The sequence below is a fragment of the Plodia interpunctella genome, chromosome 27 (assembly GCF_027563975.2).
Source record: "Plodia interpunctella isolate USDA-ARS_2022_Savannah chromosome 27, ilPloInte3.2, whole genome shotgun sequence".
Lineage (NCBI taxonomy): Eukaryota > Metazoa > Arthropoda > Insecta > Lepidoptera > Pyralidae > Plodia > Plodia interpunctella.
In genome coordinates this window covers 1,932,709-1,958,770 of record NC_071320.1, presented here as the reverse complement: position 1 = coordinate 1,958,770, position 26,062 = coordinate 1,932,709, and the positions used below count along the sequence as shown (strand labels likewise).

The following is a 26,062-nucleotide window of genomic DNA, read 5'->3' as shown; positions in this document are numbered from 1 at the left end:
TAATAAAGTGCGAGAGTGACAAAACATTTTAGCTTAAGTATGTATATTTAAACTTTTTATAAATACCGCGGCGGGTTGAGCGGTAGATTGTCTTGAATACTGTTACAATATTATGTATATTTAGCTCGAACTACTCGACTCGAATAGGCTCAAATGTGTACAATACAATGTTCTCCCTAAAGACCATCCAATATTAAATGTAGTCCTAAGCTAACATCTTAAGTAATTTGTGAGCGTCAGTACAAACGCTGCGACTTCAAATATTTGAAGGACTCCCCGTAATGAGCTGAGTAAATGCTCAATGGCGCAGCGGTCAGCCCGCTCCGTCTTGGCGCAAAATGTCCTTTTCTTACAATGTCCTTTCTCATAATGTCCTTTTCTCGAAATGTTCTTTCTCAAAAGTCCTTTTCTCAAAATGTCCATTTCTCATAATGTCCTTTTCTCAAAATGTAATTTTAAAAAACTGTTTTAATCAGTTGTTTATTTAAATTATCATCAAAAACACACAAGGACATTTTGAGAAAAGGACATTATGAAAAAAGGACATTATGAGAAAATGTCATTTTGAGAAAGGACATTGTGAGAAAAGGACATTTTGCGCAAAGACGGTCCGCTCGGCCTGTGATAGTGGCGGTTAAGACACTCTCACTATGGTCGGTCATTGGATGGGTGACTAAAATTATCTTGAGCTCCTCCGTGCTTCGGAAGACACGTGAAGTCATTAGTTCCGGTTGTATTTGCAGTCGTTAAAACCGTACGGCCCGCGTAGTGGGTAATAACCCAAACTCCTTATCTATCCGTAAGGAAGGCTAGTGCCCCAGTGTGGGTACGTTTAAATGGCTGTTGATGATGATGATGAAACGTCCCATGGACATCTGGGAAATTGTCGAGGAAAATGTTGCCATAACAATACTTGTGTAAAAAATTGAAATAGCGCTATATTTAATTCATATCAACCGGTTTTCCAGCAATCAAAAAAAATCCAGCAGTTCATAATGCGAAAACAACGAAATACTAATAAAAGAAAAATATCATAGGCTCGTCCAAAAATGGAAGCAATTTTTTTATACTGTTTAAATAATTTTCTCTCTTTTGTTTTCGTACGACTTGAATTTGGCTGAAAAGAAAATATTCAAAAAAGAAAAAAAAACAAGAACATTCAAATTTAGATTTTCAAGTTTAAAATTTTATCTTGTTTTATTTTTTTTATTTATAAGGAATATTAAAGAACAGTGATTTTCTGTGTCGAGCGAAGCGAACGTTTTTGGTTTAGAAATCAGTAACATTTTCTTTTATTTATAACTAGCTGAAGCCCGCGGTGTTACCCGCGTTATTATTTAAAATAAACGTTTTTATGCGCAGTTAATAAAGCGTTATTAACTGTTAGTCTTCTTGACCTAATCTTAAGGGTATCGCGTACCTGCTTTTGGGGTAAAAAGTACACTATGTGTTAATCCAAGGTATAAGCTTTAATAGAATACCCCAATACTAAATTTCATAAAAATTGTTCCAGCCGTTTGAGCGTGAAGAAGAAACAAACATACTCACAAAGTTTCTTTTTTTTCGCCTTTATAAATAGGTATGAGTGGGATTTTAAAATAAAATCTTCATCTAAGAATTTACTTTATGCTCCGGACGCCATTATCAGAAAGAAGTAGACTGTCTCGTGCAAATGCTCTGCTTAATACACTGCATTTTTCTTTCTTTCGATCTATCTACCTACATCTATCTATATACATAATATAACCAAAGAGACATCTCCTTACCCCTAATCCATACTAATATTATAAATGCGAAAGCCTGACTGTCTATCTGTTTCGCTTACATGGCTGAACTGTTGGACCGATTTTGATGAAATTTGGTGTGGACCCGACCGGGGATCGAACCCGGGACCTCTCGGTTCAGAGGCAAGCACTTTACCACTTCGCCATCGAGGTCGTCGTATAAGTACAGTGATATATATAGTTTAGCCATGAAAGCGTAACAGATAGGCAAAAAAAACAGACATTTCTTGCACTTACTAATACCTATATGGAAGTATGGATTAGAGAAGTAAGTAAGAAGACAAAATTATATTTATACTTATAATCTGTGAATGTGAAGCCTATAACGTGGAAAAATCGATACTCCTAATTGAAATCGAACCCCAAAACTGTATATTTCGCGGTATCAATTTGTTTCTCTGTTTACAGTCTCTATAATTGGTTATTAAGTTGATTGATTACACGAGAGTTTGTCTGATAAAATACGAAACACGACGATGCACGGTTTTCGTTTGTTTATTATTTGTCATCTAATTGGCCGCAAAATACGCTATGAAAAAAAAATATCAAAAGTTTAATGCCGCTCAGAATAAATTCAAAATCATTTTGGGTGGAAATAAAAAAATATAATGAATATGAAATTGCCACATTTAAATTAAGAACAAAATTACACCAAAATCTCGCTGGCTGGTGACAATTAAAACGTGTGTCAAAAATGACATTTTGGAAGATTTTTTTATTTTTTATTCCTTCTTTTTTTTATTTTCGCGCTATCATTTATCGTAGACGCCTTCTATATTTAAATTTATCTGATCCCCGTCTCGTCGCGTCAATAAAGACGCCCTCCGGTTGCCTAGCAACGGGCTTCTTGTAGCTCTTTGTATTGGTATCTTCATCTTCAAGGATACAATATTTTGAGCTATTTTGCAATACTTGTATATAATAGAGCTGTGCCCTATGACATAGAGACATCATCAACATTACTTATTATTATCATTTATGAAGTAAAACGTAAGAAAAATTCTTTTTTACTGAAATTACACAGCTTTTGTTGATGTCAGAGAGATCTTATTGCATTCAACGTGTGACAAAAAATCATTGCTATGCAGTAAACCATTGAGGAGTTCCCGCGTCTGTAACCATTCCTGGGTGCACTATCAGGTCATGCTTATCATAATAATGCATTGTATTTGTCATCCAAATTAAGCGTGTGTACAAAAAATATTTTTCGGAAATACTCGATTTTTTCAGATGTCGAATCCGGGCCTAGATTGTAGTGTCCCTTCACCTTGGTACCAGCCACTACCATGTAGCATATGAACCTACCAAATTCATCTCAAACTCGTCCCTATTACCGCAGTATAAAGATCCATGCATAACGTGACACACGGTCGACTATAGATAACAGTTGATGCAGTAGATACTTGCCCTCTTATTCTTAAAAAAGTTAAGTACTACTTAACAAAATTTGACATTTGACAAAATCATCGTTTTGGCGAACGATGGAGCCCTGAAATTAAAAAAAACATACTTTAACTTGAAGTATGCTTTATCTTTTTTATATTTATCAGGGTTAGATAAGGAAGACAAATTATATTTTTCTTGTTGCAGGACATCGATTATGAAGGCTTCCGTTGGTTCCTCGATACATTCCTTGAAGTCTCCACTCCGGACGAGTTATGCAGGTATGTAATTGGTTATATTCATGGCTGTGACATCCCTGAGCTGGGGGTACGATTCAACATTAACCCTGTTATTCAAAAAAGAGCATTCTTTTGTCATTATCGCATTGAAATATTTTACATTGACAGAACGAGAAAAAACATACTTTAGCTTAAAGTATACTTTAACTTTTTTAAAATGAAAAACAGGGTAAGTCTTTACATTTAAGAGATTTAGCTGTGATTTTACGACCGGCTTGCCTCTTTGGGAATGCTATTGTTGCAATCGTCAAGGCTTTAGACGCCATCTGGAAAGCAAAGATTTGCTTACTCTTAATTATCCTACCTATTTAATTATTACTACGGAATGTTTCAACGGCGAGTACAACTCGCCCTTGGCCATTTTTTCATATAAGTAACAGGTAAGTACCTATTCCCTGGCAGGCTAGTGATATATTACAAACATTAGTATTTTCTTTTACTATAATGATCCAAGATGGAGTCCGATTCGCGCCTAGGATGAATCAGTTTATTCCTCTAAGACCTTTTCGTAATGAGTTATCGATCTTGTCACTATATAATATTTATTTCTAGAGTTCTATAGGCTGATTTACACAAAGCGAGTGAGCTTTTCCACGCTGTCTGTCCAACCAACCACTTTAAACTTTGGTAACCAGCCAATTTCTCTTTGATATCTTCATCATAATCTTCTGATGCCTTCGTATATATCTTCTTCCGTCTACGCCATCTCTGTCCTGGGCCATCCTTAGTTACCAGTTTAGTTAGGCCTACAGTTGTTGCCACCAATTTCTTTTACATCGTCGACCCATCTAGCTGCCGGCTGTCCTACGCCCCGTTTTCCGTTTCTGGGGTAGGTACCATTCGTATATAGCAATACTCCACTTTCCATCGTTCCTTCTAACCAGGTACCTAGCATAAGATTTGACATATAGGCTATCGGATACTTCATCAGCAAGCGGGGAAATTGGCTCTAAACTTTGACGACCTCGGTGGCGCAGTGGTAAAGTACTTGCTATAGTATCGTCGAGTTAGTATTCCATAACAAGTCTCGAACTTACTTAGGGGCTAACTCAATCTGTGTGATGTATCCTAATATATTTATTATCGACGACCTCGGTGGCGCAGTGGTAAGGTTCTTGCCACTAAACCGAGAGGTACCGGGTTCGATCCCCAGTTGGGTCATGATGGAAAATGATCTTTTTCTGATTGGTCCGGGTCTTGGATGTTTATCTATATATGTATTTGTTAAAATATAGTGTCGTTGAGTTAGTATCCCATAACACAAGTCTCGAACTTACTTTGGGGCTAGCTCAATCTGTGTTATTTGTCCTAATATATTTATTATTATTATTATTTATTTAACTTCCTTTTTGTAATAAGACTATTAGAGCTATTAGACCTTGTTCCACAGTCGTATCACTCGCCGTAAGGAGAAATTCCACCCCCGTCGTCTTAACGGTTGTCGCTTAAATACGGTCCGTTTTTCACGTAACTTCTTCCCGCGCTGTAATAAACTTCTCTCAGCGGTGTTCCCCAACAGTTTTGATATTGGAGCTTTCAAGAAAAAAGTCTATCGCTTTCTCAAAACGTCGATAAAGCATCCCGTATCGGGTTGCTTCATGCTCATGCTCGTATACTATAAAAGCCTATCTCTTTCTCGCAGACATCTGTTCCTGTCGTTCGTGCGGCGCGACCGTCGTCCGGCGCTCCGAGAGATGGCGGCCGCCAGCTCAGCCGCCGCCTGCGCAGCTGTCACCGCACACGCTGACCACCAGGTACCGAATAACACCCTGAACATAGATCTGGTTAGTGCCAGTGTTTACCCAGTTTCTTCTCAAAAAGTCCCAGTTTCTTCGCAAAAACAACTAGAACTTATTTGCACCGAAGTAATTGGCAAGAAACAGGGAAAAGGCCTTTAACTCTGATTGATTAGTTGATACACCTAATAAATCATCCGCACTGTTCCTTCAAAGATTATCTTGCATCCATTTGATACTTAGCAGTACCACAGAGTAATGAGATTCCTGCAGTTGTTTGAAGGCCTTGCTAAAAGCGAAGTTGCCGCCAGCATTGACTACCACAGGGTTGATATAGCATGCATAGGGAGCAAATCTTTATGTCGTCAAAGATGACATGAAAACAAAGGATGCTTGATGATGGTCAAATGAAACAGAAAAAGTAGGGAAGCGGATCCTGAGCTCCTTGTTTGAGGATGGAACTAGGAAAAGCCCAGATGAGATTGAAGTTTTTGAAATGCCAACTACCTATTCACATACTATTTTTATCATTAAAGTATTTTGTGAAACTTCCAGGGGAAGCTCAGCCTAGCATCCAAAATCCATGGTCTTGCGGAGCGACTGCAGCAGCTGGGGCGTAGTTCAGGAGATTCGGTGGACGGCAGCGACAAGGGCTCGAGAAGTAGAACTGGTAAGATCTAAGTACTAATAATAATATAACAAGTTTCTTTGTTCGACAAATTAAAAAAACGCCGACTTTCAAAATCATAAAAATTAGCTATCAAAAGTGGCACAGATGAATAAATACATTGATTTTCCTATCCACGAAAGAAATACGGAAAGGAAGTTATGTAACTTCAGATTAAGGTCTACAAGTGGCGTGGTAGATGTGGCATGTGGCCACAATCGAAAAGCGGTTTAGGATTTCGAAGAATTTAATCTATAGATCTCTCAAATGCTCAATGATCTGGTCGCAGAATCGTGGGTCTGGTCTGCTCTATTACGACCGATGACTGACCTATGTTTCAACTTATGAATGGGTGCCAGAAAGAAGTGTTCAGCTAGAATTTCATAATTTTTTTTAATCTCCAATTTTAATGATGCTAAGGTATCCGCTTTCTGTTTCCAGGCAGCGTTCACCCAATGTTCACAGTGACGACCCACCCGTCCTACTCCTCGCACGAGCTGTGCCTGGACCGCCGCAACGAGACCAGTCCCAGTCACAGCCAGATGTCCAGGAACTCCAGTCGGAAGAGCAGCAACTCTTTGAGGGTCAATCAGTCTACTAAAATCGAAGGTAACCTTTTTTAACTTATACAGGGTGTTATAAAATATGTACCTACATAGGAAGTGGAAAGTTGCGTTGGATAGATCTTCAATCAGAGAAGTTTTTAGTTATTTTTTTCTAACCTATAGTTGTGTCCCAATCACAGACCATTTAGGTGGTCTGTGGTCCCAAGCTGGGCAAAGGCCACCCCTTTCTTCTTACAAAATTCTGTACTGACTACAGTATGCTGTCGCAGGAAATCATCCAAGTCATTCTGCCATCTCTTTCGCGGTCTTCCCCTACGCTCTTCTGTCTCCCATAAATAGGAATAAATAAAATACTTCGTATAATTTCAGACTTCAAGCACCTAATGAGAAGACCGTCGACCCTGGAAGTGCACACAGCGAGGGTGTCGCTCAAAGACATCGTCTGCTACCTCTCCTTGCTGGAGGCTGGTCGGCCTGAAGATAAGCTTGAATGTAAGTACGATTATCCAAATACTACGGATTGGATATTTTGAGGTTTTGGACCCTGATGTCTTATACCGACTATACACTATCGCAGTACTCGGACGGCAGACAGTAGTTTGTATGAGTGCTATTATTTACCATTTGGAAAAACCAGCAATGTTCGTCGTTTCCGCCAAAGTTTAGCGAACTGCTTGCCAATAATCGCCAACATTGCAGCAGATTTCTAACGGATTCTGTAATTAGCCTTTCGTACTTCCCTACGCGGAACGCATAATGCGATAAATCCTGATCCTAATATTGAAAATGGAAAAGAAAGTATGTTTATTGTTACCTCTTCACGCTTTATCCGCTCAACCTGATCACCTTGAAATTTTTCATAAATGTAGTTCAGAGTAAGGAGAAGGACATAGTGTACGATTCAACACGGAAAAAATCTACGCAGGTGGAGCCGCGGGTAGAAACAAATTAATAAAATCCATTTATTTCAGTCATGTTCCGGTTGTACGATACGGATGGTAATGGTGTGTTGGACACAAACGAGATGGACTGCATCGTGAACCAGATGATGACTGTGGCTGAGTACCTCGGCTGGGAGACGTCAGAATTGAGGCCTGTAAGTCTGTATGCTTTATTATATAAAAAATAATTAGCGGTAGAGCTACACATAACATCGAAACTCCCTAAAGGGCCTCTACACGTTGGATCTGTATGCCCTGCAGGCCCCTAAACAGACCGGATTATGTACCGTGAATTCCAAAGGAGAAACAAAATAATGATTCATATTGGCTCAAAGATTATTGTTTCGTTAGTCGAACTTTATACTTACTTATAACGAATGAAATCAAATATATTTATTGTGGTGGTGGTGTGGTGCGAAGCGTTTAAACTAACATCTTGACAAGCTCTATCTTGGGTGTTGGATGAAGGGTCAGATCCAGAAGGCGGTAGTCTTAGACACGAGCCGCATTGTGACGAGATTCTAACGTCTGGAGACCTGACCACCACCTGTAGCTTGGGTTTTAGCCTCGTCATAAGAAGTGTTAATGTTAACTTGAAACTTCGAAAGGATCTACCCAAGGTACCTTATCATATCACTTCGTATGTATACAGGGTTACCTTTTACACATTGGCAATATTTTGTCTACATGCTTAGTCCATGATTCGGAACAACTTTTAGTATGGGAGTAACTCCGAAATCGTGAAAAAAAAATCTGCTGTTCTATGTATACAAAATTAAATACCAAACTTGTGGAATATGTATGGATCAGCTGATTTTTTTACGCGATTCCATACGAAAAGTTGTTCACTAGGTACCGTGGAATGAGAATGTAGCAAAATATTGCCAATATATAAAAAGTCACCCTGTATAGGTATTTTTATCACCTGTAGCATAGTAGATTTTACGCAAAATTGTAATCAATCGAATGTGTTTTCAGATTTTACAAGACATGATGGTGGAGATAGACTATGATGCTGACGGGACAGTTTCTTTGGACGAATGGAAGAGAGGGGGGTAAGTATGTTAACATTGCGCTCCAGATTCCCCGTAATCAAGCTTTACAACATTTAACGTCAACATTTATTATAGTATCGTTGAGTTAGTATCCCAGCACAAGTCTCGAACTTACTTTGGGGCTAGCTCAATCTGTGTGATTTGTCCTAAATATATTTATTTATTTATCTTTTATTCTCATTGCGGGTGTGGTTCCCGCCTACAGCAACTAGTTATGTAATATACTTAAATACTTTTATTTATTTCTTATCTATAGTTAAGGGTATCTCTCGTGTTATAAATGCTTTTAATACCTTCCTTACGTAATAGTATCGTGTCGCAGTACGTTTTTCGAGGTCTAAAAATGGATGGATGAATTAAAATTATAACTTTTATTATATAGTTACCTAATCAATACAATTTTTTATATTCCGAACGAATACTGGCTGGTAATACAAGAAGCATGAAGTCGTATACAGTGATTGTAGTAAATAATTTTACCTAATTTTTTTTACAGAATGACGACTATACCTCTCCTTGTCCTTCTCGGTCTCGATACGAACGTGAAAGAAGACGGCGAGCACGCTTGGCGCCTGAAACACTTCAGCAGACCGGCGTACTGCAACTTGTGCCTGAACATGCTCGTCGGGCTCGGCAAGAAGGGCTTGTGTTGTATCTGTGAGTATCCCTCTAATGATGCACTCTGTGTCATAGATCGATAGGCGACTATCGATAGTTTGTGAACAGTCAATATATCTATGGAACTATCGATAAACAAGGATAAAACAGCAAATGAAGCTCGCTTGTGTGATGTAATATCATACGTATTTGATTTATTGTCAAATGACGAATCCGAGGACATTTTGAACATTGAGTACCTACTAACATTGCAAATGAATATTTTTTAATTAAGTAATTAGTTTGATATGTGTAGTTATTTTGAGTAGGTAAGATAGCTACAGTTTTGATTACTTAAAAATTTCTCTCTAGGATAATTATTATTAATTTAAAATTATAATTCGTTATTCCTATCAAGGAATTATACAGAATCATGACTATTTAAAAAGTACCTATCAATATATAGTTTGTAAGCTCTCTGCAGTATGTTTGGTTATATTATTTTTCATTTCTATGATAACAATGGAAAATGCATTTATTTACTGCAATAAACAAAAAAAAAATTACAAGAAAAGGTTTATGATAATGAAGCAATTACTATTGATGTCTCGCAATGCTACTGACAGTACGCATGGGCATGTCTGATCGGCGACTCACAAGCGAAGCGAAGCATACCTGGATGACCTCCTGCAATGAATCTCCTGCAAATCACGTTTGGTTAAAGGAGACTTTATGTAAATATTTGCTTTAATTTGTTTCAGTTTGCAAGTTCACGGTACACGAACGTTGCGTACAACGTGCGCCTGCGTCGTGTATCGCCACTTACTCTAAATCTAGACGGGCGTCAGCGGCACTTGCTCATCATTGGGTAGAAGGTAAGTCTTTACTGTAAGTTTTATAAAAAAAAAGTAAAAATCACTTTATTGCCTCTGTTAGTATTACAATCACTTTCACATATTATACAACCTCGGTGGCGTAGTGGTAAGGTTCTTGCCACTGAACCGAGAGGTCCCGGGTTCGATCCCCGGTCATGATGGAAAATGATCTTTTTCTGATTGGCCCGGGTCTTGGATGTTTATCTATATATGTATTTATTATAAAATATAGTATCGTTGAGTTAGTATCCCATAACACAAGTCTCGAACTTACTTTGGGGCTGGCTCAATCTGTGTGATTTGTCCCAATATATTTATATATTTATTTATTATTATATTATACAATATTTATTTTACTTTTAAAGATACATTTTGTAATAATAAGGTGGCAAAGGAATGTCTCAGCTTCTGTTATCGCCAACAATAATTGAAATTGAAATGACGAAAAATAATTGAAACGGCGACCTCGGTCGACCGAGAGGTCCCCGGTTCGATACTCGGTCGGGTCGTGATGGAAAATGATCTTTTTCTGATTGGCCCGGGTCTTGGATGTTTATCTATATAATGTATATATTATAAAATCGGTGAGTTAGTATCCCTTAACAAAAGTCTAGAACAGCTTACTTTGGGGCTAGCTCAATCTGTGTAATTTGTCCCTATAGATTTAAGTATTTATAATTTGTTGGAGATAACGATCATTTACAGAAGATTTTGTATGAAAGTAACTACAAGTGGTTACGGTCAAATATCATCATCATCATCAAAAGCCATTAAACTCCACTGCCGGGGCACAGGTCTTCCTTATGGATGGATAACGACCCTCAGATATACCTAGATGGAATCTTGCTACTCATTTTTGAAGCAGATATCGTCCACTGATTGGGCTTAATTTTCTATATACGTTTGGTTTGGATGGCAATGATTCTGATGGTGATTATTATATACTTGATATATCATGCACGTAACGTAATGCCGGCTCCACACGCGAATGCATGAATAAACATATTGCATAGTTTGTATGAGTGCTTTTATTTACCGCTATGAAAAATCTGCAATGTATGCCGCATCGGACGAACTTTTACCCAATAGAGTAGCATGAGAATTGCCCTAGCATAGCAATGAAACAGCATATGTATATTTACAGGAAATTGCCACGGAAAATGTGCAAGATGTCGGAAAAAAATTAAAGGTTATAACGGAATAACAGGACTTCACTGCCGATGGTGTCACATCACAGTGAGTTTTATTTATTTAAACAAACTTAACATGCCATTATAGAAAACATTTTCAAATACGGCACGTTAGCATTTTATATCATTGTTTATGTATAACATATTATACTTACAAGACTTTATTCTAAATACATTCCGAAAACAAAGGGCTCAAAAGGCGAAGTATTGGTTTTCGTTTCGTGTCACCATTGAGTCGACTCGCAGAGAGACGCAACTAATAACCAATCACAGTGTGCCATGGCGACGCAACGACAACCACACCGTAATTTAATTGGTTCGCTGCGTCTCACTTCGAATCTATTTGATAGTGAGAAGTAAAATAAAAATGAGACGCAGCGAACCAGTCATATTGCGTGGTGTGGTTTTAGTCACAATGGTGCGATGGGTATTGACCACATCACGGTCACAGACAGACTCAGAATGATAAAACGGGACACGATCTACGACAAGTCCTAGAATACTTTATCATATTCTTCAATCCAATGGTAGATAGTAAGATGCTTTCTATCCTCTTTATTCGACCGTTGGACCATTGTTCTTAATGCCAGCTCGACACTGTCGCCGAACTCGGACACACGTCGAGGCGAATGCGTGAACATTGCGTAGTTAGTATGAGTGCTTTTTATTTTATTTACTGCAACGAAAAACCAGCAATGTATACTGTTTCCGCGAATGTTCGGTAAATTGTTCGACGGCAGTGGAGTTGGCATGATGTTTGTCGTGCCGCAGCTTCACAACCGCTGCGTGGGCAGCGCGGGCGGCGCGTGCAGCCTCGGCCGGCACGCGCGCCACATCCTGCCGCCCACCGCCATCCGCCCGCTCGTGCTCGACCGCCAGAGGTCGCTGCCTCATCGATCGCAGCACGACCAGGTAACCGTGACTGTGACTGTACTGACTATACCTCATTGTGTCTGTATCATGTTTCGTGTATTCTCAGCTCACTGTGACTACGTGTCTACGTGTCGTGTATCTCAGCTCCATTACCGCGATACATTAAAAACAGATTGCCATGGCGCAGACAAGAGAAAAAAAAATCTACCGCGCTACATGCACAACGCCGACTAAAAGAACGACGATACGAGCCACACATTTGGTTTGCAATACTACGTACAGATAGCGCTACGGTCGACTCGCGGTAGAAAGCAACAAGTCTAGACCGCGCAGTCAAGATTTGACTAACTGTTTGCCGATTGTATAAGAGCCATGCCCCATTGCTCCGTTGCGCTCCCTCGGCCTCCGTCATATTGAAATCCGTCAACGGACTACGCAGAAATTGTATGGACAACGCACATGAGTGTCATAACCTATAGAACACAGTTGAGTTACGGAGCACGCACGATTGTGCAATGAGGCATGCCTCTAAGCCGACATGAGGGGAACCTGGTAACCCTACATACAGGCTTTAGCCTAGTGTCACCTATGGCTATGTTTTCTTAGTCGTTTGGTACAATATCAACGGGAGAATATGAAGAAGTCTATTCTAAGGTCGCTGGTCTTCCACCGTCTTCCATACGCCGAGAAAAAAATCGTATATTATCACAACACTAATATTTGAATGCATTTTTTTCAGCAATCCCTCCCAACCTCAATATCACTGCCGATCTCCATCTCTGCTCCTCCAGAGGAGAAGAGAGAGGAGAAGAAAGAGCACCGCGCTCCCCCCATTTCCTTCCAAATTACGCCTCCAGATGGGAGCTGTCCATTACTGGTGTTTATTAACCCCAAGAGCGGGGGTAGGCAAGGATCCAGGGTGTTGAGGAAGTTGCAGTATATTCTGAACCCGAGGCAGGTGCATGATATAGCGAAAGGAGGGCCTATGCAAGGTGAGGCATATTTTTTAAATGCTTTTGCTTCCATCTACTCATCATCATCATATCGAGTGTGTTATTGCTAACACTGGTGTCAGATTTTATTCAAGTCGCCTAAAGGCATCTGACATTTACGACCTACCGCCATCTAGTGGCAGGTAGTCGTATACACACTAGTGAACTAAACTGTCCACCAGTGTGCAGGTTTCCTCACGAAGTTTTCCTTCACCGGAAGCAAGTGGAGGTCTATGAAAACTACTATATATGAGTCAGATTGGTATGCAAACTCGTATGGCACGGGTAGGATACGAACCTGAGACCTTTCGATCCACAGGCGCAAACAACAAGAAGTGACATTTTAATTCAATCTACTAAAATATCATTTCTAAATGTCGGCTCTACACTATCGCGCGAACTTGGCAGATTTGGCATAAATTGCTGGTAAAATGACTGCTAGATAAGTATGCTAAAGTTATTTGCCAGTTATCCCTATCAGAGAAAATTTGTAACGCTATCTGTTACATATAGGCTATCAGATTATTTATCAGTAAACAGTGAAGCAGACTCCTCTTTTTGCGGTGCGTTTATATCAAATTGACAGGCTACAGGCTACCAGCTGGTAGACAGGCTAAGTGGGGACAGAATAAGTATCCGGTAAAACCTATCCTTTGGTAAAACACACCTTTATTTACCTTATGCTTTGAGGGTCGTGGCCAGTATGTGGCCACATGAATTTGACCATGAAATTTTCATAAAAATAATTATAACTAAAAATTAAACGAACTAAATTAAACTTATACTAAAAACCTTGAAGCGGTGGTGGTGTAATTGTTAAGACGCCCGCCTGTGGATCGAAAGGTCCCAGGTTCGAATCCTACTCGTGCCACATGAGTTTGTATACAAATCTGACTCATATATAGTAGTTTTCATCGACCACTACTTTTTGTGTCTTTTATTCCACGTAAAGACCACGATCGTCAGCCATGAGGAATACGACTATGAAGAAGAAAAAACTTACAAATTAAATATTTACAAAAATTACAGTCCCGGCAATTCGTTGCCTTGAAGTAATGCACACAGAAGGCTGGCAGCGTTGCCATGTTATATGACAATGCTGATTCTCTGCATAGGCGAGATAAAATAGCCTCTGGTCACCAGTCACTCATGAAATGTCTATTGAACGTCGGTATTATGACTAAACATGTGTTACTATAACCGTCTCCTCATTGTGACATATTTGTACAGTCAACAGCACATCACAAGTTATCATGCATACACTTCTATAGCGCTGTAATAGCGGCGAGTGTGCAATGAATTTGGGTAGGTTGATGTGCTGTACCATGATCAGAGTAAAAAATCTCATTAATTCGTGTAAATTAATTGATAATTTTCAGGGTTGCAGATGTTCAAAGACGTGAAGAGTTACAGAGTGATATGCTGCGGTGGAGACGGCACAGTTGGCTGGGTGCTGGAGACCATGGGTGAGTCCGATGTTGTAATCGTACTCCGTCACGTTGACGTCCGTCGACGGACAACAAAATTCTTCGGAGATTCGAATACGTCAACACATGTCAGTGTCAAAACCTATGGAAAACAACGGAGCCACAACGTTCTGCGGAGCACGTCTTAGTAATGTGGCGTGGCTTTTAAGGAGCACACATTTAACTGATGTGTGATTAAACCCGGCAAGACAACGTAGATGTCGATTTTTCTTTTCTTATCTGTTATTGCTAGCACTAGTGTCAGATTTTATTAATAGCCTAATATCACCTCTATAGGCATCTAATATGACTAAATAGTCAACCAGTGTGCAGGTTTCCTCACGATGTTTTTCTTCTCTGAAAGCAAATGGTGGTCAGTGAAAACTACCACGCATTAATCAAGTCATAAAATCATAACGCACGATTTGTATGAGAACCTGAGACTTTATGATCCACTGAACTACCACCGTACTTCGTACTGATTAGTCCCATATTAATTACGTAGCACCCTGGCGACAACATCTCAGCTCGAACGCAATCGAAACAGCGGAGATGAGATATATATAGAGAACCTATTGGCTACTTTGGCTTGCCATGAGTAGATTGGATATGTTGCCTATATTGAACAATATTCTTTCAAATCAAACTGTACCTAACATTTTGTTTTCAGATAAAGTACAAATGGAAACCCAGCCGGCAGTTGGAGTAATACCCCTGGGCACCGGCAACGACCTTGCTCGGTGTTTACGATGGGGGGGCGGGTGAGTGGTTTGTTAATAAATATAATAAATAAATAAATATATTAGGGCAAATCACACAGATTGAGCTAGCCCCAAAGTAAGTTCGAGACTTGTGCTAAGGGATACTAACAGAACGATACTATATTTTATAACAAATACACTAACAATAAAGACTGGATTAGCGTGTCAGCAGTTATCACAGATGTCACGAGGAAGTGGTTTCGGTCTGTGCGATCTTGCGTGCAAACATTGGATCTTAGCACTCGTAGGATATTGTCACTATGTCACCAAGTGTCATTGACCTTTGAAGACTTGAAGATGCAGTATATCTTTGAATAAGAGGGGAAATAAAAGATTCTTCCACGTTCTTCTTTCGCTGTCCTTACAAAATCTTCTTGCAGAAATAGAATATAAGAAGAATAGATGAACATCCAAGACCCGGGCCAATCAGAAAAAGATCATTTTCCATCATGACCCGACCGGGAATAATTCTTATTCTCATAATTTCATTATTATTGTCCGAGCGAGCGAAGCGAGCGTATGTATGTATGTTTGTAACGCGTTCGAAACGTTGGTCTGATTTTGATGAAATTTAAAATGTATGTAGGATCTGTCAACAGAATTTTGAAGTTCATAGGGCATAAAAATCGGTTGAGTCGTTTTTGAAATATTCACGGTTTTGTTAAAATTTATTGTGTTCGCAAGGTCTAAGTTCGCGGCTAACAACTAGTTTTTTTAAGTGGACTTTCCAACCAACTTTAAATCTTCGTAATCCAGCAGCATTGTTACAGTCTATGAATCATCACAATGATTTAAATATATCTATTTAATCTACTTAAAGCATACATCTCTTTTTTTCTGAATTTGTCATCTACACAGATCGTTATAAAAGTAACAAGTTTATTTGTTAGACAAATAAAAAAACCCCCGACTTTCAATATTCATTTCACTACAACTTTTGAACGGCTGAACCGATTTTCATGAAACATGGCTAGGAACACTCGGGATAAAATTATCTATGACACAAAAAAAGTAAACGAAAATCCGTTCATACGTTTGGGAGCTACGATACCACAGATACACAGATACGTTAAACTATCTTTTTGCGTCGGGGTTAAAAATATGTTTATTTAAATGCATATTAATACATATAATAAAACAGTAGAAAAAAAATCCTGTACATTGAATATTATTTACATAAAACAAAATTAGGCGATAGAGTCATAGTAACAGAGAAAGAATTTGCAAAAAAAAAACTTTGTCTGTTTGTCAGTTTGTACACGCTAATCATTAATAAAAGAAGGTGTTAAACATGTGCACCCGTTTTTTAGTACTGAAATGAATTTATAATTAAATATTTATTGCGTAATGTTTTCTAGATATGAAGGCGAGTCGATACACAAACTTCTGGACAAGATCGCGCGCGCCAGCACCGTCATGATGGACCGATGGCAGATTCATGTCGAGAACACCAGCGCTGAAGTGAGAACTTATTTTAGAGCCTCTTTTCCAAATTCTCCTCATTCCAAACTTAACACGAAAAATACAATCAAGTACTTACCTATAGGAAAAGAATTCTAAAAAAAATGTGTTGCTTTCTATTACTCCCATAAATTGTTTTTCACAGTTGAGTCGACAATTTTAATACTAATAATTTTGGACTAAAAATTGCCAAATAAGTGAATCATCTAATTTGATCTTTGAAATGGGTTACACCAGATGTTTTCGCTACAAGAATCAACAATTACTTCCAATTGTGAGCTATAATAGTTCCCAATGCATATTATGAATGGCGCACGAAGTGCCGGCAGCCATCACCGATTTTTATTGTAACCGGCGCTGGTGACCGAGCCACTCCCATTTATTCAATAAACCAACTAATATTACAAATGCGAAAATAGATTTGTTTGTTTGTTACCTCTTCACGCATTATCTACTGCACTGATTGTTATGGAATTTGGTACACGGGTACAAAATAACCTGGAATAACACATAGAGTACTTTTTATCCCGAAATTCTCACTGGAGCGAAGCCTCGGGGCGCAGCTAGTTACATCTAATGATATATGCCTATTATTATGACATCATTTTATTATTTTAATTATATATTTATATATTAATATACGTACTTTTATTTGTTAAATTCTTTTTGTTCTTTTTCGGTTCGGGCTGTTTTATTTTTAGCTTAGTTTTTCTTTTCCCTTTCCTGTGCCAATACCTAATGCAGTTTTTTATTGTTCCAGTGTGAACAGTTACAAATAATGCCAGATTCCGCCCCTCATCCCACGGGCGTTCCCTACAACATCATCAACAATTATTTCTCTATTGGTGTTGTGAGTATAAAATATACCTATTAAAATACTTGAGCCCACACCAATCGATGGATCGAAGCGATCGATTGAACTTTTGTGAGCGGTATGCGTAGTGCGACTTGGCTATTTACATCTCACCATCGAGTCGATTCTCAGTGAGACGCAGCTCTCTAACCAATCACAGCGCGCTATTGTGACGCAAGGACAACCACGCCGCAATGTGATTGGTTCGCTGCGTCTCATTTCGAATCGATTCGATAGTGAGAAGTGAAATGCCTATTAACTGCCTAGACTGTGTGCGGGACACACAGTCTAGGCAGTTAATAGGCAACGATAGCATTTTACATGGGGTTGACGCAAGCAGTCGGTTGTAAAATAACAGTCGAATCTTCGAAATTTCATGATTTTTTTTTTTCGCTGACCGCGGGCATCGTGCAGACATAAGAGAGACAAAGGTCTGTCTGGTTTATCATCCCTTTATATACCTGCATTATAAAAAGGACAGCTTTCCTTTCTATTACGTCATACGTGTATCCCTTTCTTTAGGCCCTAGATTGCCCCTGCTAACTGTAATCCATTGACTTCAGGACGCGGCGATATGTGTCAAGTTCCACACGGAAAGAGAGCGGAATCCAGACAAGTTCAGCTCCCGAATGAAGAACAAACTCTGGTACTTCGAGTTCGCGACGTCGGAACAGTTCGCTGCTAGCTGTAAGAACTTACACGAGAACATCGATATTGTGGTGAGTTTCTCCCTTCCTTTATCTGCGTTTCCACCAGAGATGTGTCAGGATGAAGAACCAATTGAAAATTTTTGTCTGTCTTGCTGCATATTTGTTCGCGCATGACGCTAAAACTACTGGACGGAATTTGATGCGGTTATAATTGTGCTAAAGGTGTAACTTAAAATCCGGTATAGGTTACATCGCGACGCGTTGCTTACATCCCTAGATATTGATAGTAATTACTTATAAACACACGAGACAAAATGGGGGCAAAAGCTAGTAGGGTGAATAAAATCTTGTAATATATCTGTCGGCAGTGTGACGGCTCGTCCCTGGAGCTGAACAAGGGGCCGGCGCTGCAGGGCGTGGCGCTGCTCAACATCCCGTACGCGCACGGCGGCTCCAACCTGTGGGGCGCCGGCGGCGCGCACCGCCGGGGGCGCTTCCCCAACGCGCAGCAAGGTGCTACATACTTACATTATACTATTGTGCAATGGAAGCTAACACATGTCCAGGACTCCTATAGTTCTGACATCTCCAACCAACTGGTGCCTCTCAACAGGGAAAGGTTCCAGAACGCGTATGGTACTTCAATACTACTATACTATACTACTCCACATGTATAGATGGTACAGCGGACGAAAATAAAACATGTCCTATAATTCTGATACATCTTGCTGATTTGCGCCTCATCTGAAACCATGACACTAAGGGCACGGCTCCATTGTTTGGTGTTAACCCGTAAGCGGCTTCTCTACATTAAACTACTTCTCTTGGTACCATGGACCATGGGCTCTGAAGCTCTTTGGATGAGGAAGAAATCGGGAAAACGCTCAGATGAGAGGAATAGCACAGCGGAAGCTAGGAAACCTTATCTGGGACTCCTATAGCTCTGGCAGTTCTTGCCAATTGGTGCCTCACCACAAACCACAGCACTGACGACAGGATTCCTTTGGTTGGTGTCAACCTGTGACGCAAAAGATGCTTCCCGAACGCGCAGCAAGGTAATACGTAATTAAGTACACTATAGTGTACATATCACTATAGCGTAATTAAGTAGTACCTTGATTACTTTATTGTGTAATTAAGAAGTACCTTAATTATACTATTGTGTAATTAAGTAGTACCCTTCATACGTATTTTGGGTCTCACTCCAAAAGCTGAGTTGATCTGCTTAAAAACATGAACCATTCTTACAGATATCGGTGATAAGCTGATAGAAGTCATAGGTCTTGAGAACTGCCTGCACATGGGTCAAGTCCGGACCGGTAAGTTTGTGAAGTTTTCACATATTTTTATTTAGTTTCACCTGACCCGAGATTTGTCTGTGTTCAAATCACGCGAATAAAATGTCACATCTTATTTACAGAGTTGAAATTGTCCACGTTTCTTTAGTTTTCATGACAATATATATATGATAAGCATAACCTAATTGTGCATTCAGGGTCGACTCAACAAGGGAACTCCTAATTTAAATTAATTTACATTTAGCACTACTTTCTAAATTAATTATTTTCTCAACAATATTGTTAGGGTATTCCTTTAATGAACATATACAGTTTTGCAATGCAATACGCTTGTGTATCTATAGGTCTTCGCGCGTCGGGCCGTCGTTTAGCTCAGTGCAGCTCCATCACCATCACGACCAGAAAAACATTCCCGATGCAGATCGACGGCGAACCCTGGATGCAGACTCCTTGCAAGGTATAGTCTATCTCTCTCTGCTTCTCTCTCTCTCGTTCCCACAAGATCGCGTCACAGTTTACAGTAATAATTAGATGACGAGTTGACTTCGCTGGCCTGAGTCTGAGTTTGTCAATGCCCAGTGCGGGAAAGTATTTGTACTTATTATCATATATATTTGTATGCGGTAGAACCGCATACAAAACCTATTGTTAATTTCCGTTAATTTATTATACTGTAAGAATTGAATTAAGAAATTTTATTTATTATATATTATTTATTATTCATTATTTATTGTGTGACCTGACCTAGCAAAGGACGCACTATCAGAAACAGTAATGCTTTGATGAACGCTACCATCATTGTTTTTTTTTTCTTTTTCAGATCACAATCACCCACAAGAACCAAGTCCCGATGTTGATGGGGCCTGCCCCCGAGAAAGGGAGAGGATTCTTCAAATTGTTTACCCATTGTTAACCACAAAATTTTTAATTAGCTACCGTCTCATTCATAATAGATTTTAAAGATCTACCCTCATAAAAAATATGTTATATCTCGTTCTGTCAATGGCAAATAATAGTGCAATAGTGACAAAATTTAGCTTTTATCTTTGAAGAGTGAGAAGAGATCTGGTCTGGGAATAAGAAAATTTTGATTTAGTCCATGACGCGTCGATTATAGGTGCATAGACACTAAGCGAGCGAATGCTCAATTTAGCCCCACTCTAGCTGTCCAATGACTGGTTGGTCCAGGCTGGCCAGAAGCCAACTAGAATGAGCGTTCGCTTGATTGTGAACATTAACAACAAATCCCGCGTTTGTTTTTTGTACAAAATCCATCAACGTTGGGCGTTATTAATGCATAAAACCCGAAATACAATAACATATTCGCGATAAAAAAGCGTTGACCTATACACGGATTCACGTTCTAATCCAAAACAATGAATTTTTGACTTATTCCTTTGAAAACGAGGGGCAAATGTGGTGAAAATTGTTATGCCTATTGGAAACAGTTCGTCAAACTTTGGCGGATTCTACATACATTACTGGTTTTTCCGTGCGGTAAATAAAAACTCTCATACAAATTACACTATGTTCATTCATTCATGGCAATTTGCCGGATTTACTATGAACAATCACGTGGTCAAACTCCTCAACATATGATATGGTTTGTTTGGCGACCGCTAGATGGCGCTGGGACCAACATATAACGCCAGAATAACCAGAAACAATTTTTAGAACAAAAATGTTATTGGCAAAATATATTTTAACTACAATGCTAGACAGAGATAGAAAAAAATAGGAATAATTTTGCTTTAGAAGTATTGATAACGTGGCTTACCTGTTATTGGTAGTTCACAATAAGAGACATGCCCTATTGTTCCGTCGTTCTCCGTTATGTTGACATCCGTAGATGGACAATGCAGAAATTATATGAAGATGTCAACACACATAAATATTATAGAAAACAACGGAGCCGCGACGTGCTGCGTCGTCGCAATGGAGTACAACTAAGCAAGGGGCTTTTATACAATCGCTGTTATTATTTTATGGTGAAATTTCTTTAGCAAAGAAACAACTTTGCAATATATCAATTATAGTGCATTCTTAGGACTTCCGTAAAAATGCATTAAAAAAAGCAAGCATTTCTTATGGAGGCAATAAATATTTTTTATAGCTTTATTTAGTTTTTGAGATATACAGAAAAACGGAAATAACCCAAGGTACATTTACATTAAAACTATATGTATATTTAAACTGTTAATTTTTTATATACATATTGTCTTGGTGACGATGTCGTGAAATCTCGAGAAGTTATAAAAAACTTATAATTTTTAATAGTACAAACAAATATGGAATATATTACTACACTTATATTTAATAAAAGGTTTATAACGACTTATTTACAACGGTAACGTTTGAACGCAAGTAATATCAAAAATTGTAAATAGTGAAAGAGACAGGTAACAGCGGGGTATTGTCCTTTTTTCCGTGTAGCTTAGAAACATACTATAATCACGAACCTGGACCATCGAATGATACTCGTAACCTAGCTATTCCTTAATTCCATCCAGTAGTGTGGTGTGACCCTGGAGGATTACGACAAGCTCTGATCGACCAATCACGTTAGATTTTGTAAATTACATCCCTAAGGTGGTGAAATTATAGGGGTTGCCAGTTTGTATGAAACTTCATCATTTTTGAAGTGAGATACGTGAAAATTTGCTTAGCAAAATATGATTATGCTTATTACATGCATTTTAAAAAATGCAACACTTAGGTTAGATAACGGTTGCAAGTATGTATGAAAACTTTGTAATTTTCTGAAGATATGTGTATATATAAAATTTGAGATTTTAAAATTGTGAAAAATAAATAATAAAATTAATTAAAATGTATATCAAAACCATTTAAATAAAAAAAATGTGGTTAGTGAAAAAAAAAGTAATCCAGTGATCGAATTTTGAAAATGTATTCCTATGGAGGTAAATAGGGGTGGAAGTTTAAACGCGGGCGAAGCCGCGGGAAATGGCTAGTATGCTATAAAAATAAACATTGTACTGAAGTATTTTTTATACAAGTAACTTATATATTTAAAAAATATACTTTTTTTTTTTATCGATCAGAGCTCTTCGTCTCAAAGTTTTGCGTCCATTTTGCTGAATTCGATTATATTTTGTATTATACGTAGACAATTTAGATTTATTTAGAGTAAAATATTTAGACATAGACTGCTTGCGCATTGATTGTACAAAACTTATGTCCACTGCGTGCGTGACATGAAGTTATTTTGTGAGTATTTCACTTGGAATAACGCTCAAATGATAATATGTTCAGTTTATATAAAAACACATAATCTAATTCATTTGAGCTAATCTGTTTACGATGACAACTATTAGCTAGTATTCAAGAATGAGATCACAAGGATCTTTTCAATCTCATGAGTCACAAATCACCGACCAATCTGACTCATGTATGTATGTTTTTATAGACCACCACTTGTGAATGAAAACATCGTGACATGCCGTTAAGAGACTTTTCCCTGTCTCAATCATACACCTTACATGTAAAAGGGACGCATATTTATCACTTCACTTTGTGTCACGCAGCTGACCACTCGAGTTGAAACAAAATATTTTCCTTGCGTTTCGAAGACTAGCGACAGTTATTCTTTTCTTACTTTAAGAAAATTTAAATAAAATTCACATCGTTGTGCACTTCAAGTCAACATATACATTGTTCCATAAGAAAAGACGTATTTTTATTTCTAAAACTGTAACTGATTCGATTGCCTAGCTTTTTCAGACTTGTAGAACAATATACAATTTGTTTTCCTAAATTGTTAGCCTATACAATACAGAAGCGCGCCTTATTTTAGCTAGCTAATTACTTTAGTTTTACTAGAACCACGCTAGATTATCCAACATTGTATCACATTAATAAAAAGTATTTTTTTTTCTAAATAAATAATATAATTATCTGATTATATTCTACGAAAAAAAAGTTCATAGTAATTATTTCTACATTTAGCAAATGTGTGTTTCCATTTAATGTAGCTTTAAGAACAAATGCTTTTTAAATTTGATTTTTCAAAATATTAGATATGTTAACGATATACGAATTATTAATTTATGTAAATTATTGATAGTATTTAAGTATTTATTTATCAAAAAAAAATAAGATTACTATTGTGGATGTGTTATACTATTATTATATAGTTTTAAATATTACGCCGTATATTAAGTAATATTAATGTGCCACATTTTATTGTTATAGTACAGTCAAAGACTCGCTGCCCGCGGGGCCATAAAACTTCGGTGCGCTAGGGCGAGGGGCATGCGATGAGTCACTTATCGATAACCGTATATCGATCCCTAAGTGCGCTTGTGCAAGGTAATTAACTTACTTTTTCACACCATAAATATCGACACAATGCTTGCGTTACGCGTGGTGCATCATTATGCCTGGCGCAAGGCCCGCACGTGCGACAGAGAACGCGACAGGCGGCGTCTCCCTTCCACGTTTTATGGCTCCGCGGGCAGCGAGTCTTTGACTGTACTATAGTTGTATTTTCCTTTCTAGTTACCAGTAATTAATAAGAAGTATTTTTTTAAATCATTTGAAATGATGCAAATCAAATAATTTAAAGATATTGTGGTACGATTTTTTTTTAATTAAGCATCTTTAGGATCTAATATGTTAATCACAGATTTGTATTAGGACAGGTACTCGTACTACTCACGGATTTTATTTTTAGTGCTATTTTGATATTTGATAAATGGTACAGTAAAATCAACTTTTAGAAAATTCTACTGGAATTAAGAAGCTGTGATCCACGTCAATGAATATATTTCAATAAAAAAAAAGCGATGAAAATATAACAGCCATGGTTCTGAGTATTTTGTGAATATCCGTATATAGCCTCGTGTAAGTATGTGATATTGAGTATAAAAATTAAACAAAAAAAACAAATATATCATAACGTGCCAAGTCTCGATAATTACGTCCTGACCCGCGATGCCAGCCATTTTTGTAAATATATTTCGATAGGATTTTTAAAACCATTTTTAGACGAAATGAAATTTAAATTAGTTTTTAAAATACAGCGCATACAAACGAGCATTTCAAAAATAATTTTCATATTTCGTAATGATTGAAATTTCTACTGTGCAAGTATTTTGCGCCCTTTTATTCTGTAATGTCATTTTGTAAATTTGACAACTGCAACTATCCAAGTAGTTTTTAAACATATCAAGAAAATTTAGTATTTCCTTTGTTTAAATCTAAATCGTATTTTTAATGTAGTTTACATCATTGATAATATTTTGAATTATACAATATAGATTTGCCATTTATTATACTTAAAATTACAATTATAAAGATTATAGTTAATGCTTGTAATTTATTTGTCACTGATCTGTTAAATAAATTTATTATTACATTAATACACTGATAAATAAAAAAACAGTAATACACTGTCTAATTAAAATTAATTAAAACATTTATAAAATCGTTTGATCAAAATAATTGTTGTTAAATAATTTATTGGTGAATTAATGTTTACATATTATAATGCATAATATAAAGTAAAAATGCTTATAAATGTAGTTATTTAATTATTTTCTTAAAAGGCTGTAGTATACTTAAATAAATTATTATTAAATATTATAGTTAATGGTAGGCATACTGTGTTCATAAAAGGTGACCTTTTGTCACTGATTGGTACGCGAGGCAAAAAAGCAACGAAAATTATTACTTGAATATTTTTAGTTAAGAAAAATTATTAGGGTTCACGTAAATGTACTGGATATGTATCCAGACGACGCTGGAAACAGAGTGATTTAAATTAAATTCTATTAGTTTGTCTGAAATAGCACAGCATAGCTTTGGTGGGGTCCCAGCTGTCCGCTGTCTTCAACCCCATCCCATTGTATCATTTTAAATAAAGAAATTGTAATTTCAGAGTTCTCTAAGTCACCTTTCAGTTCAATTCCCAGGGTCCTCATCAAAAAAGTGAACACGACGACATTAAGACGAATTTAATGAGTTCAAGCTTGAATTCACACTAATAAACTCAAGTTTGAAATCCAGATCTGACAAGAAGTCTATGGCCGGAAGGAGAAAAATATATTTACGTTTTATTATTTTTGTTCGAACTCCCACTATCGAGCCAGAGAAATGCCAAAGTAAACCCATCTTGTGACATGTCAGTTGACAGACAGGCTGATTATGATGTAGACAGAGACAACTATAGACCATCGTCGATACATCGTCATATCTTTCTTTTCATACATGAACATTACACGCGTATTAGAAATACATGAGAAGAAACGGGACAAAGTGTTAATAACTTTTGTCCCCCTTTCTTATGAGATGAGCCGGGAACTTCGCTGTTTTGGTTACACTATTTGCGTTTTGTTTTCTCTGTCTATGAGTTACGAGCCACAGCTATATGTGACGCAGGGGACACCCAATGGAAATATGTTCTATGTGTTATTCTTCTAACAAAGCTGCTGTTATCTTGTTTTATTGCAAAATGAAATTTTGTATCAAATATGAACAAAATGAAATTTTGTATTAAATATGAACAAAATGAAATTTTGTATCAAATATGAACAAAATGTACCTATATTAACTTTATGTATGTTTATATACATAAAGTTGCATATTATTTCACTT

General features: G+C 37.7%; 1 protein-coding gene across 2 annotated transcripts in view; it reads left to right on the top strand.

Moving 5' to 3' along the window:
• The window catches only part of Dgk (Diacyl glycerol kinase), a 75,705-nt gene extending 53,573 nt beyond the window's left edge, over nt 1-22,132 (top strand). For both annotated transcript variants that reach the window (XM_053765118.2, XM_053765119.2), the window contains 21 exons: nt 3,375-3,448; nt 5,109-5,220; nt 5,758-5,872; nt 6,311-6,478; nt 6,805-6,927; nt 7,407-7,531; nt 8,355-8,431; nt 8,928-9,088; nt 9,790-9,903; nt 11,048-11,139; nt 11,865-12,005; nt 12,706-12,958; nt 14,338-14,424; nt 15,095-15,185; nt 16,544-16,646; nt 17,407-17,496; nt 18,063-18,218; nt 18,518-18,662; nt 19,400-19,468; nt 19,792-19,904; nt 20,268-22,132. In XM_053765118.2, the coding sequence (XP_053621093.1) occupies nt 3,375-3,448; nt 5,109-5,220; nt 5,758-5,872; nt 6,311-6,478; nt 6,805-6,927; nt 7,407-7,531; nt 8,355-8,431; nt 8,928-9,088; nt 9,790-9,903; nt 11,048-11,139; nt 11,865-12,005; nt 12,706-12,958; nt 14,338-14,424; nt 15,095-15,185; nt 16,544-16,646; nt 17,407-17,496; nt 18,063-18,218; nt 18,518-18,662; nt 19,400-19,468; nt 19,792-19,904; nt 20,268-20,360 (2,502 nt within the window). In that variant the 3' untranslated portion in view covers nt 20,361-22,132. The remainder of the gene's footprint in view (nt 1-3,374; nt 3,449-5,108; nt 5,221-5,757; nt 5,873-6,310; nt 6,479-6,804; nt 6,928-7,406; nt 7,532-8,354; nt 8,432-8,927; nt 9,089-9,789; nt 9,904-11,047; nt 11,140-11,864; nt 12,006-12,705; nt 12,959-14,337; nt 14,425-15,094; nt 15,186-16,543; nt 16,647-17,406; nt 17,497-18,062; nt 18,219-18,517; nt 18,663-19,399; nt 19,469-19,791; nt 19,905-20,267) is intronic.
• Nucleotides 22,133-26,062: the final 3,930 nt, after the last annotated feature.